At 38.5% G+C, this 15,751-nt stretch overlaps 5 protein-coding genes across 5 annotated transcripts; 3 read left to right on the top strand and 2 right to left on the bottom strand.

Moving 5' to 3' along the window:
* The first annotated feature begins 5 nt into the window (after positions 1 to 5).
* Positions 6 to 1,779, top strand: MONOS_1097 (UTP-glucose-1-phosphate uridylyltransferase). The gene is made up of 2 exons (XM_067863459.1): positions 6 to 236; positions 334 to 1,779. Exons 1-2 carry the CDS (start codon positions 30 to 32, stop codon positions 1,516 to 1,518), a joined length of 1,392 nt encoding a protein of 463 aa, XP_067727721.1. The 5' UTR covers positions 6 to 29; the 3' UTR covers positions 1,519 to 1,779.
* A 539-nt stretch (positions 1,780 to 2,318) lies between these two features.
* On the top strand, positions 2,319 to 3,380 carry MONOS_1098 (Transcription initiation factor TFIID TATA-box binding protein; the record flags this gene model as incomplete). The annotated part of the gene is made up of 5 exons (XM_067863470.1): positions 2,319 to 2,370; positions 2,460 to 2,732; positions 2,786 to 2,842; positions 2,890 to 2,957; positions 3,017 to 3,380. 5 exons carry the CDS (start codon positions 2,319 to 2,321, stop codon positions 3,242 to 3,244), a joined length of 678 nt encoding a protein of 225 aa, XP_067727720.1. The 3' UTR covers positions 3,245 to 3,380.
* An 8-nt stretch (positions 3,381 to 3,388) lies between these two features.
* Positions 3,389 to 6,114, bottom strand: MONOS_1099 (uncharacterized protein). The gene is made up of 2 exons (XM_067863481.1): positions 3,898 to 6,114; positions 3,389 to 3,762 (listed from the first exon to the last, which is right to left on the bottom strand). The coding sequence occupies exons 1-2, from the start codon at positions 6,026 to 6,028 to the stop codon at positions 3,620 to 3,622; spliced, it is 2,274 nt and encodes a 757-aa protein (XP_067727719.1). The 5' UTR covers positions 6,029 to 6,114; the 3' UTR covers positions 3,389 to 3,619.
* A 299-nt stretch (positions 6,115 to 6,413) lies between these two features.
* MONOS_1100 (putative myb transcription factor) lies at positions 6,414 to 11,969 on the top strand (the record flags this gene model as incomplete). The annotated part of the gene is made up of 3 exons (XM_067863494.1): positions 6,414 to 6,432; positions 6,720 to 6,875; positions 6,940 to 11,969. The coding sequence occupies 3 exons, from the start codon at positions 6,414 to 6,416 to the stop codon at positions 11,967 to 11,969; spliced, it is 5,205 nt and encodes a 1,734-aa protein (XP_067727718.1).
* A 1,088-nt stretch (positions 11,970 to 13,057) lies between these two features.
* MONOS_1101 (putative DDE superfamily endonuclease) lies at positions 13,058 to 14,823 on the bottom strand. Its single transcript, XM_067863505.1, has one exon. It carries the CDS (start codon positions 14,773 to 14,775, stop codon positions 13,183 to 13,185), a length of 1,593 nt encoding a protein of 530 aa, XP_067727717.1. The 5' UTR covers positions 14,776 to 14,823; the 3' UTR covers positions 13,058 to 13,182.
* Positions 14,824 to 15,751: the final 928 nt, after the last annotated feature.

Genomic DNA, 15,751 nt, shown 5'->3' with positions numbered 1-15,751 from the left:
AACCCACAAGTGTGATAATATTGGTAAGAATGGCTCAAGATTGTGAGAATGCTCTTACTGCCTTGTTGGACGAAATACCCAGAAAGAGAATGCTTGATTTGATTTCGAGGAGAGGTGTAGGATTGATTGATTGGGAAAAAGTCGTTCCATTGAAAGATGGCGACATTGCACAACTGACAACTCTTCCACAACCAGAAGAAGCAGAAATTGCTGAATTCATGAAAAAAGTTGCAGTGGTATGCTTTCCAAATTCAATTTACATGAATAATGTTTTGATTTTGCAAACGAATGTGTTTTGCGTTTTCTATCAATTTATTTTATTTTTCGCTGTAGGTAAAACTGAATGGAGGTCTTGGAACTACAATGGGACTAACTGGACCTAAATCAACGATTGTCATTAAAGAAAAAAAGAATTTCTTGGAATTAACTTTTGAACAAATTCGTCATGTCAACAATCTATTTCACTGCTCTGTTCCTCTTGTTTTGATGAACAGCTTCAATACAGAAGCAGAAACAAAAAAATTCGTGAGTAAGGCTACAGATTTAAATATAATTTGCTTCAACCAGAATCAATTTCCTAGACTTAACCGTGAAACACTTATGCCCATAGCCAAATCCAGAGATGATCCAGCAAGCTGCTGGTATCCACCTGGACATGGAGATTTATATGATAGTCTTCTTGCAAGTGGCACCTTGGATCTGTTTGCGAAGACAGGGATTGAATACATTTTCGTTTCAAATATTGACAATCTTGGTGCAACAATTGAGCCAAAGATATTGAATCGCTTGTTCAAGCAAGGGAATGATGTTCTTATTGAGCTTACACCTAAAACACCCACCGACATCAAAGGAGGAACGGTCATTCGTTATCCCACAGAAAAAGGAGAGCTCGGATACAAGCTTCTTGAGATTGCACAGGTGCCAGCACCGTATGTTGGCGAGTTCAAGTCAGTCAGGAAGTTCAGTGTGTTCAACACGAACAACATTTGGATAAAAGTGTCGTTTCTGAGAGAGGCGCTGGAGACTGGGCGCCTTCAGCTGGATGTGATATCGAACCCGAAGACAGTCAACGACATCCCAGTTCTTCAGCTGGAGACAGCGTGCGGTGCCATCGTCAGCTGCTCCACAAAAGTGGATGTGGTTTCTGTGCCTCGCATCCGCTTCATCCCCACAAAAACATGCAGCGACCTGATTTTGATTATGAGCAACTACTACGAATGTGCTGGTGGCTCTCTCTATGTCAACCCCAAGCGCAACTTCTCGACGTTCCCTGTGATGTCCCTCGGACCCTGTTTCTCAAAGATCAAAGACTTGGCACAGCGCTGCCCTTCACCGCCAGATCTTGTCGAGATGGAGAGCCTCACAACTGTGGGGGATGTCACTTTCGGAGCAGATGTCGTGATCAAAGGAAACGTCGTCATTGTCGCCCAGGAGTCTCAGAAAATCGTTATTCCACCAAAAGCCGTTCTGGATAATGTTACAGTCACTGGATCTTTGCAGATTATCCCACGTAACTAAAAAAGTGAGTCTTGAATTTTGAAGCTAAAAGATTGTGAATTGATAATAATTTGTATGTAAGACTTTCTTCCTTTTTCTTTATTGCCTTGCTTGTATCATTTTGTGGAGTGTGTTTATGCGTTTCCATTTAGTCATTCCAATTATGCTTTAATAATAAATCTGTGAGTATTTTTTTAAAAACACTTAAAATGTTTTTGAATATTAATTGTTGAAATATAGATGAAAATTTAAAGAATTTTTTTCAAATAAATGCATATAAAAAAGTGATTACTGAGAAAAGGATTTTGTTAATCATCTTTTATTGATCGTTGTTTATGAATTTTGAAAAATGAACGATAATTTAAATTATTTAAAAATGCAACTGTTGTTATAAAAGACAAAACTCAAGTTCAATGAAATGTATTAACTCCCAATGGTAAGTTATTGCATTTATATCAATATTTTTTTGGATTTTATCACATGTTTCATCAAAAAGAAAAAACTACTTCACAAACGTTAACATCACAGCAATACGTATTATAGTTTTTTAAAAAAATTGAATAACGTCATTTCCCTATCAAATTTAAAGTATAATTTGCATGGGAATAATTGAAAAATGCAGTTGTGCAAATTGAAGAAATTTTAGAATTTCATAAATGCGCAACTTTTCGAAAACTTACAAATTTTATGTAGCTCTATCAAAACTATAAAAAATGAAATAATGTTATAAATAAAAGAAAGTTTTTCTGTTATTTTTGCAAGAAATATAGAAATAAAAACTTAAGTTACTCATCAAAAGATGGTTTATTTGATCTCAAGAAATGGCTATAAAGCCTTCAGATGTTCAAACTGGTAGATCTGCCGATGTAGATTGTTTGGTGCATTAATTGATTAAATACATTAAAAATTAAATATTTTTGCATTCAATTAATTATGCTACGTTGTGTAATCGACTTTGAAAGTATCTGAACATCCAAGTGGAATAATACCTCAAATTCAAAATGTAGTTGCAACTGCATTTCTGGGATCAAGAGTTAATCTTAGAACAATTGCTTCTAACGTTCGTAATGTTGAGCATAATCCACGACGCTTTCCTGCTGCTGTATTTAGGCTTAGAGATCCAAAAGCAACAGTTCTTATTTTTGAGAGCGGGAAAATGGTTTGTACAGGTGCAAAAAGTGAAGAACTTGCAAGGCTTGCATGTAGGAGAACAGCGAAAACTATACATAAAATACGTTTGTGTTAATTTTTTTTTTGAATGTCAAAATGATAATTTGATTAAAATTAGCTGAGCATGAAGGAATCCATATCACATTTCAAAATTTTAAAATAGAAAATCTTGTTGGTTTGAACATATTTTGAGACGATTAACTTTATTTTTGAATTTTTTAGCAAGTTGTGATGTTAGATTTCCGATAAGGCTAGAAGCGCTTGCTGCTGCTCACACTAATTTTTCAACAGTTTGCTATCTTTATTGCCCTCTGCCTTAATGTGATCACCTTTCTTTTTTTGTGTTCAGTATGAGCCGGAAATGTTTCCTGGCTTAGTGTATCGCATGACCACAACAAAAATCACATTTTTAATATTTGTTAGCGGAAAGGTTGTTATTACTGGAGCCAAATCGCGAAATGACATCTACACAGCATTTGAGGAATTATATCCTGTTTTACGTCAGTTTAGCAAAACTATTGCACGCTCAACACAATCATTTATTTCAAAAATGTCGAGGGGTTTTAAGAAAAGGTGAAATATATTTATGTATTTTTGTTGTGTTTATAGATTTTAAATGTTACAATTTTTATTTGATATTATAAATTATGAGTAAACTCAATTTTATTTCTTTCTTTTTTTAAAGAAAGTTTAAAATATAATTTTAATAAAGACTTAGCAATTTATTTTTTTTTAAATTGATGTTTTCACACACTTTTTGGGGGTGATTGATGAATAAGTAAAACTGAAAAATAATGATAAAGAACAATAAACATTCAATCTATGAAAACTTCAAAATAAAAAGGAAATGAACTTTATCTCTAAGCACAATTACTTTCTTTTTATGCGAACAGAAATAAACATTATTTATTGCGATTTTGAGATCTGTCGTTTGGCTTTGTTGTGCATTTTTTCATATGTACTCAACTTCTTCCCAATAATTTTTCTTGCTTGCTGCTTCTTCGAATATGTCGTAGATTTTTCTGCTCCATTCGGCTGGCTGAAGATTGTGATATTTCAGATATAGCTCGTTAATGTCGATGTCCTCATCAATTCCTGAAGAAAACCAAGCATTAAAAAGTGAATGGAATAATTTGTGTTTCAAAATGGAGAAATGAGGGAAATTTAAAATATCATAAAAATTAAGAATTTTCATAAAAGAAGAATCCATTCATGTTGCATGAGGCAAACCTTTCATTTCGAATTCCAACTTTATTAAAAGACATATCGAATGAAACAGATAATATTCCAGATTTTCCTTCTCCTCTTTGGAAGCAATCTCAATCTCTCCGATCCTCTCAGTCAGCATCTGCCCTCTTCTCCTCAGCTCCTCTGTAACTGCCTGACTCCCTTTCATCGTCAGCTCCAACTGATCATACGTGCTCTGCTGCGTTTTGATCGTTTCAGAAGCCAGCCACTCGTTTTCTGCTGTTTGTGCTGCAACAGCCGTCCGCAGCGCCTCAACACGCGTTGACATCCGGCTTAGCTCATCGGAGTGCTTCTGCTGGAGCGTCTGCAGCGCATTGTTCTGATCTTCCTGCATCAGCATTAGCACTGACTCTGCCTGCGATGAGTCTTCTTCGTCTGCAAAGCGAAGTGTTTTCAATGGCGAGCGTTTGGGTGATTTTTTGTTGGATTTGAAAGGAGAATCAACAGAAGAGAGAACTTGGTTTCTGTATGGAGACTGCTTTTGCGGAGACTTTCTCTTTCTGCCTGAACGATGTACTGATGAAGAATGTGAAGGAGTATTGCCAAAAGCTGAGATGGCAGATGAATGCAATGGGGTGGCTTGTTCGACAGCAGATGCTTGCTCAATGCATGGAATCCTCTCTTCGATAATTGGACTTTTGTGAATAGGTGAACGACGTAATGAAGATGTTTGTTGAACGGGGAAATCGTTTATTTCTTCTTTTTGTTGATGCGAAGCAGTATTGAATAATTCTTGGTCTTCAGAGTTGTCTGCTGAAAGCTGGCGAATAGGAGACTTATATGGAGATGATTTTATTGGAGATTTTGTGGTTCGGTCTGGTGTTACTTCTTTCGGATAATTTGTTGTGTATGTTGCTTTTGATGCTATTGGAGATCTAAATAATTCAATCAAAGGAGAAACTAAAGGCGATTTATGAGGCGAAGGAGAGAATAAAAATGAGGAAGGATAAGCCGAAGATGCAGATGAAGGAGGTGACGGTTGTGAAATCACAGTCGCTTGCGACAAAGGAATTGGAGGTGGAGAATTGAGAGCAGCTGCAAATGGAGCATCATCATTTATAATCTCATTACTGTCGTCGTCCACAACATTCATGTTGTCTTCGAGTTGTCTTGTTGCTTTATCAGTCAGATGCGGAATGCCTCTTTTCTTAATAGGGGCAGGAGATGCTTTGGTTTGTTTATCGCGAATCAAATTTGGTGTTGAAAGATGATTGCGCCCAAGGTTCTCTTTTGCATAATCGCTGTGAATTGATGTTGCTGATAGATGCCTCGTGATTTTTGTTGTGCTGTTATACAGTCCCTCTCGTCTATTTGTTGAGTGAGGTATTTGGCTACGAGCAGAAGATAAATCGTCTGTGCGTTGAATTGGCTTTTGCTGAGTTGCTTTGAAAGGCCTTTTAACTTGAACTGGCAAGGCAAATGCTGCACTTGGGCGTTCTTTTGGATTTTTTGGTTTAATTGTTGAAAAAGAAACAGTTTTTGAAAGGTTGTTCTTTTTTGGTCGAGTTTTTGTGGTTGTAAGCGTTGATGCAAGTTGTTTTTCTTTCTGTTTTGGTGTTGTTGGAGCTGATAAAGAGGATGGGCTAACGGGTGGTGTTGTAACTCGTAAAAGAGGAATAGGCTTGTTATCCAAAAGTCTTCCTGTTGGTGTTGTTGATAGAAATGGTGCTCTGAAAGTAGGAGTAGTTGGAGGCGTTGGAGATGCAGTTGAAGTTGGAGTTAGAGATCTTGGAGTATCAAAACCGCTCGAAGTTGGAGTTGTTGGTGAATGTGATACTCTGTCTCGAGCCCATTGTTGACCTAAAATAGCAACTCTTGGAAGTGACCTTTGCTTTTTGATGGCTGGTATTGCTTTAAAATGAACTCTCGTCGTTGTTGACAATAATTTTTGATTTGAAATGTGATTTGGGGTTTCAGTCAAAGTATGGACTAAATCCGAAGAAGGAGATGAAGGAGTTGAAATGATATGATTATCTTTATTATTGGAAAACGAAAATGTAGAACTAAGCTGTGAATGATCAGAAGGGAGAGAAATTGGAGATGGTCGCTTCACTGGTGAATGATAAGCGAACGGAGAAGAAAATTCTGAATCACAAAAAATATCTGAAAGCATGAGGGAACAAATTTTGTGAAAAGTTGTACAATAAGTTAAATGAATTTTCCTTATGAAAAGGAAAAATTGTTATCTTTTTTTTAAATAATTCCCACAATTTCTTTGAAAAGACTTTTCTTGAAAAAAAACTTCATATAAATTTAAAATTTATGAACGTTTTTCAAATGAATATTGAGACAATTATTGATTGAAAAAACAATATGGTAATGATCAAATAAGTTAATGGATTTCTTGAATGTGCGCATGAATCCCATGGATATCAATTTCATAAACGAGTTATCGCTTATCGTTAAAATCATTTATCGTGTAAGTTGAAGTTTTTTCCAGCCTGATTTCAAAACATATCAAATTGATCATTTTGATGCGACACGATTCTAATTTTTTCATGATGTTGGGCGATTACTGTTTGATGTTCCAATATACAGTGTTCTTTTTCCGATAAATGGATCAAAATTTTCATGCAACAACAGATAACACCTTGAAATCGAGTAAAGAATCAGTACGTTTCATTTTTGATTGTTCCAATAAAATACAATTTGAATTTTTCTACATTGTTATCTACGTAACAATTGTAATTTACTGTTTATATTTCGCAAAGTGTTCATCAAAAGGTTGCGAACATTCATTTTATCATTCAAAAGACATGATAAATGATAATTTTTGAACTTGTTTATTTTTAAATTCAAATTAGATCCATTGCAAACAAGCACACAGGATAAGAACACTGATTGTGCATCAAATCAGGAAAAGAACAAGATTCCAGATGCTCCAGTTAATACATTTTCAATTGATTCATCATCTACTATTGTTGTAACTCAATATGGGAGTATTACGCCTGCTGCACCAAGTGTGCAATATTTGAGTTAATTTTGTGTAGTTATGGTTCTTTTCTATTTTTTTTGAAATTTCAGTTTCACATTCTTCATCGCATCAATCTGATCAATTTGCATCATCTCCTCCTTTTCAGAGTAAAATTAAAGAGAAAACTTCAGATTTTCAGCCATCCCCAACAAATGAACATACACAAATCAAACAAACAGAAACTTCTGAACCGTTTTCAATTCTTAGTGCAGCCTCACTTCAATCACATTCTATATCTAATGAAAATTACCATACTTCTGAAAACATTTCAACGTTTCCAGAAAACAAAAATGATGAAATAATCGAAAGCTGTAGTAATACGCAGCTATCTATGTCATTATCATCAACATCGACAATGCCTTCTTCTTCGTCCTCTTCTTCTACAACATCTTCGACATCATCAACGCCTTCATCAACCACACTCTCTCAACTCGACAGATCATCTCAACAAGATCGTTCTGTGTTTTCACCACGGACACCTTCTAACAATCGCACATTCCCTTCTTTCTCTTCTTCATCTGCTTCTCCTCCCTTCTCCTTTTTCTCGCCATCCATCTTCTACTCCTCCTCTCCTTTCACTTTCTCCCCTGGTGGCAAAGCCAGCGATCAAACTGTCGGCTCTTCACCTCCAACTCAGCTGGGCGAACAGACTGCAGCGGGCAAAGCTTTTTCGTCTGTTGATGATAACAATAACAACAACAATGACGATGATGATGGAGATGTTGGCGGTGTAAGCAGCGGAGGAGGCAGCAGCTTAATCCGCGGAGGGATGGCTCGATATGACTCAAAAGGCGAAAGTGCATTCTCTTCACAGGAAGACGGAACGCCAAGCACCATCCGCACTGCCCTCGGCAAAAACGCCTTCTTCACTCCGCCCATCTATCCGCAGTATGCCGCAGCTTCTGTCTCCTCTCCTTCGTTCTTCTTTCAGCCGATGCACAGCCAGTCGTTCGGAACCCCCTTTTCTCCTCCATTTGATTCCTCGTCTTCTTCCTCATCTGACCAGAATGCCACCCAAAATGCATATCAGCCGTTCCTCTCTCCGCAGCCCAGCGCTGCCTTCGGCACTGACCTGTCTTCGTCGCAGGGGATGGCCTCGTCTGCACAGAATGGATACTCTTCAGCTGGGTATGGCGCCTCCCTTCAGAACATGAGCGTCTCTGATGCAGCGGCGCAGGCGATGTGGGAGCGGCAGCAGATGATGCTGATGATGTCGATGGCGCAGAAGATGAAGCGGACAAGAGAGGAATGGAACAGAATGTGTGAGAGCGATGCTGAAGGACAGCAGATGGCAATGAGCGGGAGTGACGAGCAGATGGAGGAGAGAGAGCAAAGACACGGCAGAATGCGGAGAGACACCAATGGTGACGACAAATGGCAGCAGTGGCAGGTTCAACCTCAATCACAATCAAACATAACACAACAGCAACAGCAACAACAACAACAACAACAACAGCGCCAGCAGTCAGGACAGCTTTTCCATTCGATGTCGCATCCGAATGTGTCTGTGCAGCCAGACAGTCAAAACACACACAGCTATCATATGCACTCTCAGATGGGCAGCTCATCCCAGAGACACTCAATCTCATCTCTTGCTTCTCTTTCAGCTTCTTCCCAACACAACAACTTTGGCAGAAGTCAGCAGACTTATCCGCTTTCACATCATCCTCAGTCGTTTTCCAGCCATCGGAGGCATCAGCGGGCACTTCACGAGCAGAACACTCAGTCCAACCGCCATTTGGCTGCTTTGACTGGAAATCCGCTTTCTTCTCCATCGCATTCATCTCCTTCTTCTGCTGCTGCTTCTGCTTCTGCCTCTTCTTCTGTTGATGGCTCAATGAATTCAAACATGGCATCATCAGATCAATCCATTTCCACTTCTTCTTCTTCTTCTGCTTCTGTCAATTCACCTTCATCTTCAACTTCTTCAATGTCTTCATATCTCCATTCATCTCACACCACCTCTTCGTCTTCTTCCTCCTCTTCATCATCCTCTTCTTATTCTCCTCTTCACCCCAATGGAGATTGGAGCGACAGCATCACCTCCAATTCGAGTGTGGCAGAGGGAGAGAATGAGCTTCCCCTTCGAATGGGGCTGAGAGAACGCAAGTCGATCCATCCGCAGCAGTTGGACGATTTCATTCGAGATTTGGATTTTGAGTCAGAGATGGACGAGGAAGAGAGCGAAGGGGGGATGAATGGAGAAGACAGAAGAGAGAGGAGAGAAGGAAGGGAAGGAAGAGAAAGCAGCGGAGATGCAGATTGGGATGAGGACAAGGCACACGAGCAGCTGAGAGGAGAGGGAAGTGGAGGAGAAAACGGAGAGGGAGGAGAAAGGGAAAGGGAAAGAGAGAGAGAAGGAAGAGGAAGAGGCGGGGGAAGAGGCAGAGGGAGAGGGAGGGCGCGAAGTGGGAGGAGCAGTGGGCGCGGGAGAGGAAGAGGGAAGAGCAAAGAAGGTGGGAATTCGCATTCTCTGATGGAATCGTTTGAAAAGGAGTTTGATGACGACTACAACGACTCAGATGGGGAATATCCGCCGCCTGCCCACCGCTCTCATCATCGCTCGCTCTCTTCAGCTTCGATGAGTTCGCATTCATTTGGATTTGCGATGGATCCCCATTCTGCTATGTCATCATCATCATCATCATCATCTGCTTCTAATTCTAATTCTTCTAATCCTAATTCACAGCAATATTTCCCTTCTTCTTCGTCTGGTGGTGGTCCTGGCTCCAACCCCAACTCTGCTTCTGCCTCGTATTCAATGTCGAGTTCTCTTTCCTCTTCTCTGCAGCCATCGTATTCCTTCTCGCCGTCTGTGCTTCCTGCCCACCAGACACGCAAAGTTGAGAGAAGACGCCCGCTCAAATGGAAAGACTACGAAGACGTGCGGCTGCAGCAGGCGGTAGCGAAGTATGGGATGAGCAACTGGAAGAAGATTGCAGAATATGTCGGGGGAAACCGGACAGGCGACATGTGCAGCCAGCACTGGCACCGCGTCCTGGCGCCGTCGATCAAAAAGGCAGCGTGGTCGGCGGAGGAAGACGCGGTACTGGAGCAGAGTGTCATCCGCTTCGGCACGTCAAACTGGACGCGCATTGCACAGGGGCTGGTGGGGCGAACGGACATTCAGTGCAGATACAGATGGGGGAGACTGCTGAGGATGCACAGCCGGAGGGTGTCGCCGCACCAGCTGCTGTTGGAGTCAGGGGGCACTCCGTCGCAGTCGGCTGTGATGGGGCTGTCACTGACACTGGGGCAGCAGCCGAATCAGCAGCAGCAGCAGAGCCAGCAGATGGGAGGTGGAATGGGAATGGGGCTGGGGATGGGCATGGGAATGGGAGGAGACATGAGATTTGGTGGAGGAATGGTGATGATGAGTGGACTGGGAGGAGTGAACGGGATGGGAGCATTGGGATCGATGAACTCAATGAACTCAATGAATGCGATGAATTCAATGAGCCCAGTGAATGGTGCTGGAGGGATGCATGGAATGGGTAGCATGGGAAATATGGGAAATATGAGCAGTATCAACAGCATGGCCCAACTGTATGGCACAGGCGACGGCGGACTCGACTCAACTTTCTTCGCCTCAACACCGCCCATTTCGTGTGACAGCTTTGGCTTTTCGTACCAGCAGCAGATGATGGATCCTTCACAGGGTGTTCTTCAGGACTCTCCATTTCTCGATCTTGGCGGTGTTGATTCGCCTTCTTCGTCTTTATCATCCTCATCCCCTTCATCATCATCATCTCCATCTTCCTCTTCCTCCTCCTCTTCTTCTTCTGTGTCTTCACAGCAGATGTCCCAGCTGCAGTCTCAGCAGCAATCACTCAGAGCAGATTTAGTCTCTCAATCTTCTGCTTTGCCGCAGTCTCCGTCTTGTCTGTCTTCTCCTTCAGCTGCCCTTTCATCACAGGCAATGTCCACACCTTCACTTCTTTTGCGTTCTCTTTCTGGTTCCCAGTCACCTTTCAGTTCTCCTTCATTCGACTTCTCAAATACATCGGTGACTGAGAACTCAGTTATCTCTCCTTCTCCTTCCCTGGCTTATCCTCCAAGGCGCGTTGATCCAAACATGTCTGCATCTGCTCTTTTGTTGTCTTCTGCTTCTGCTTCGAATTCTTCTTCCTCCTCCTCTTCTTCTTCTGCTGCTCCAACTCCTTCGATTTCTTCGTCTTCTCCTTCCTTCTTTCTGTCTTCTGCACCACTCCGCTCTGCTTCGTCGATGATTTCGTCTGTTCTTCCCTTTCGAAATGCTTCCCATTCACCGCGAAATGACTCTATTGTGCCAGGAAAGTCAGCAAAAAAGACCCCACCACAGCAGCTCCGCATGCCTGAAAACACACTTCTATTTCAGCAGTCATCTCAGCAATTAAGCAATTTCATCTCAAAAAACGAAGATGGCACCACACAAATACTTCAAAATGAAGAAGGAGAGGAAGAAATGAATGAGACGATGCAGAATTTTCAGCGTGCTGAGCATGGTATAAATTTTGATGTGAGGCAAAAGGAAGCTTCCTCTGAGCGGCAAACTCGCCAACGAAGCATGAAAAGTTATCAGTCGCAGAGCCAGCAGAATTCACAGCCAAATACAGATGCTGACGAGCAGCAAGCAAATTATTGTTTTTCTGAGCAGAAGATTCCGATGGTGACAGAGCAAACAGCTCAGTCTGGAGAATCTGTTTCTTATTCACCTGCAATGAACACAAGCTTCAATCAGTCTCTTTCTTCTTCTATTTCTCTTCAGCGCAAATCATCTCGACCTGCTCATCTGTCAAGTGCAGAATCATTTTTCCCCTTCTCTTCGTCAATCACTCAGCAGCCATTTCCGACATTTCCTTCATCATCAACTTCATCGAAAGCAGAAGCAATGTCGTTGCAGTCGTCTTCTTCTTTTAATTCTTCTCCAACTCAATCATCCATTTCTGCTTCTTCTTCTTCATTACAAATTCCTGTCACATCAGAAAATTCTTCTTCTTCACCAGCCACATTAACTCAAACACAAACTGTTTCATCAGGCATTCCACTTTCACCACAGTTAGATTCTTCACATGAGCCTAGCACCTCATCATCTTCTTAATTTTCGCTTGGGAAAACTGAAAAAGATTGAATAAATTAAGAGTTATAATAACTCACTTAAAAATTAAGTATTTTCATTATTCATTTTTTTATTGTTGAGAAATTGAATGAGACAAAAACACTTATTTTCATTTCATTTGATTCTCATACCAAAAAACCAAATAAAATGGAGGAATATTTATATGAAACTTTTATTTTTGCAGATGCATTCATATTTTCTTTCAGATAACGCTGTTAAAATAAATATTCAAATTTTTCATGAAAATCGCTCACATGTGAACATATTATTGTGAAAGTCATGACTTAATATTGACTTAATGATAATGAAAAATATTTTTTGTCATTCCCCAGAAATCTTCCACAATAATGCTCAACGAATACATATCATTATCAAAACAAATTTGTGACACGCCCTCACAATAAATTTCTAAAAATAATAAGTTATCACTTTTCTATGATCATAAGAAATAATTCAAGGCATTCTCTCCAATTTCAGTATTTAAAAAAAGAATGATTTCAAAACCAATCACCCATTTGCTTGAAAAACAATTTTTTGATACAAAGGTAATTAATTTTTGAAATAATTACTTTCTTTGAAGTCTTTATTCTTCAATGGTTTTATTTTTTGTTGAGAAACTACACCAAAAATTATTCAAAGTCGAAAAACTTTCAATCAAAATCGAAAAACTTTCAACCAAAGTCGAAAAACTTTCAAACGAAATCGAAAATTATTATTCAAAGTCGGAAAACTTTCATTCAAAGTCGAAAGTTTTCATTCGAAGTCGGAAAACTTTCATTCAAAGTCGAAAGTTTTCATTCGAAGTCGGAAAACTTTCATTCGAAGTCGAAAAACTTTCATTCAAAGTCGAAAATTTTCATTCAAAGTCGAAAAACTTTCATTCAAAGTCGAAAAAGTTTCATTCAAAATCGAAAAAGTTGCAAACGAAATCGAAAAACTTTCAAACGAAGTCGAAAAACTTTCAAACGAAGTCGAAAAACTTTCAAACGAAATCGAATATTTTTTGTTGCAATGAAAATAAGTTTATTAATGTTATTATTTTCAGGTAATTAATTTTTATATTTTAATTATTTTTTATTTTCACATTGAAATGTTTAATAATTATTGTTTTCAAAATAAAAATCAAAGTGAAGAAAAGAAAACAATTAAAAAGAAAAACTTCACTCAAAAAGAAAGAAAGATATTATTTAAATGACTAATCAACATCAAAATTTAATTCATTTTGAAGATCTTGTGATAATTGATGAAAAGAGTTTGTTTCTGGAATTTCAATCAACGGAGAAGATGTTTCTTCTTCTTGCAAAGAACTAATAAAATAATCTTGATGAAGTTGTTGACTAAATCTGGAAGAAACAATAGATGAAGAAGAAGCTGAAGCAGAAGCAGAAGAACATAGCACAATTTGAACATCGTCGCTTTCAGGCAGAATTTCTTCAATGTGTAATTCTTTACACTTCGCTTGAGAACTTTTGTACGAATCACTGAGATCTTTCCCTTGCTGTGCTAAAGGAAGTAAATTGAATTGTACCATGTTTAGACATTTAATAACATCCTTTCTTGTAATATCTTCCAATGATTGATTGAGATGCTCAATTAACTTCTTGCTGGTTTTTATAGTCGAAGGGATTTTCAGTCGAGCTTTCCACATTCCAAACACATATTCGATTGGATTTAGTTCGCAACTATTTGGTGCAGTATATAAGATGCCGTAGTTCTTTGAAGTGATCAAATTAATCACTGCCTCTGTCTTGTGCAGCCCCACGTTATCCATCACAAATAAGAATGATTCTTTTCCATGACATTGCAGTTTCTCCATTAAAGATAATAGGAACACTCTAAAACTTTGGTCATTTACACTTCCTTCAACAAACGTGACATGCTCAATTCCAGAAAGTTCACTGATAGCTGTAATTGCTGTGATCGTTTCTATTTTCGCTTTCTCTCTGTACTGTATACACCGTTTTCCAACTGGGGAGCGACCTTCTGTTCTTAATTCCAAAGTGTTGAATCCAGTCTCGTCAATATAAACAAATGTTCTTCCTTCAATCTGATGCTGAATGTATTTTCTGACATATTCTTTTCTTTGATTTAATGTTTTCTCATCAGCTCTAACATTTTCGTATTTCCGCAACCTTTTCACAGAGAAAACAGGGCATCCATGATCAATCATTTTATCAGATTTCAAATGGCGACCAATTGTTGATACAGAAGGTTTAGATTTGCATAAGCCACTCACTGAATCAGCCAATTCTTTGGAAGTTACAGTTGGGTTCCTCAGAATTATTTCAGCCATTTTGTTTGATGCCTCTTTTGTTATTTTTTCGTAAACCTTTCCTCCTCGTGGCTTTGGTGGCTTTTCTTCTCGTACGATAACTGAAGCTGTGGATATGCTTATATTGTATTTTTTTGATAGATCTTCCAGAGTTTTTCCATCTTTGTAATCTTTCTTCAATAATTCTCTCATATCATTTGGAAGTTGAACAGACTGTTTTCTTTGCTTCTTTTCTTCGTTGATTTCGATTTTCTTTTTCGGGCGCCCTCGCTTCTTTTTTTCCATAATTGTCTCGCATTGCAGTAACTGTAACTCTTCAGCTTGTTCGGCATCAGGAATATGTCTGTCCGCAGGAGGAATTTCTTTTGTTTTTTCCTCAATAATTTTTTCCAACTCTCCAGATGCCCTTTTCAATTTTGAGTTTATCCTTTCTGATGTATGATGTAAAGAAGATTTTTCAACCTTTTCTTGTAATTCTTGAAGGCTTTTCTTCGTTTTTGAAAATTCTGAATTCATTGATTCTTAATGGTTTTCCCATTTTTTTTATATTTATATAAAATTTAAAATGATTTTGTGGGATTTACTCCCCATGTCACACACCAGTTTCCTATGAAAGTTAAATGGAGTAGAACCCCCCCCCCCCCCCCCCCCATAAGAAACAGGTTTCATATTTAAATACAATAAACATAAAGATCAATAAAGACTAATATACAAAAAAAACTCTATTGAGTTTAAATTGCTGGAATTCTTATTAATTAAAAGAAATCAAAATATTAAAATATTAAAGATCTTTTCATTTTTTATAATTTTAAATAATCGTTTCATTTTTTATGCTAAAATTTAAGCTTTTTGCAAAAAGAAAAACTTGATCAACAATATTTTCATTTCAAATAAAAGAAAATATTCCAGAATTCAAACCTCTTGTTTCGCATCAATTTGAACATCTCGTTCTGCATTCATTTCGAACCATATTTTCGAAATTTTTATTATTTTGTTTTTTTCTTCTTAATTCTGGATTCTTAGCCTCTCAAGAAAATATTTCCCTCCTTCTGATTGAAAAAAAATCTGCCTAAAAAAATATCGAATAAATTAATAAATAGTAAAATGTATTCTTAGAAAAAGTTATATTTTTTTTTATTTGCACCTGAAATATTATTCTTGAACATTCAAATGCGAGTTAATAAGGCCAAAATACCAACCAGTTCCACACTAATCTGTTATTGCACAACCTTCAACATTGTTTTCTGAGAATGTCCAAACAGAATTTGATTGTGGAGTAGATAAACAATTCGCTCCTCCATGTAAAGCAGAACAACTTGTGAAATTGGATTTTGTGATATCAATTTTTAACAAATATCCACAATATAACGCTCCACCACTATATCCTCCTGTGCAGTAGCAATTGCTGAATGAGCAAGAAGTGATTGTGAGATTTGCATTCAAGCAATAAACATAAAGTGCGCCTCCATTACTACCTCCGCTATTTGAATCA

The sequence above is a fragment of the Monocercomonoides exilis genome (genome assembly GCF_001643675.1).
Source record: "Monocercomonoides exilis strain PA203 chromosome Unknown scaffold21-1407046, whole genome shotgun sequence".
Lineage (NCBI taxonomy): Eukaryota > Preaxostyla > Oxymonadida > Polymastigidae > Monocercomonoides > Monocercomonoides exilis.
Note: the sequence above shows the minus strand (reverse complement) of the source record. Positions and strands in the feature narration are given on the sequence as shown.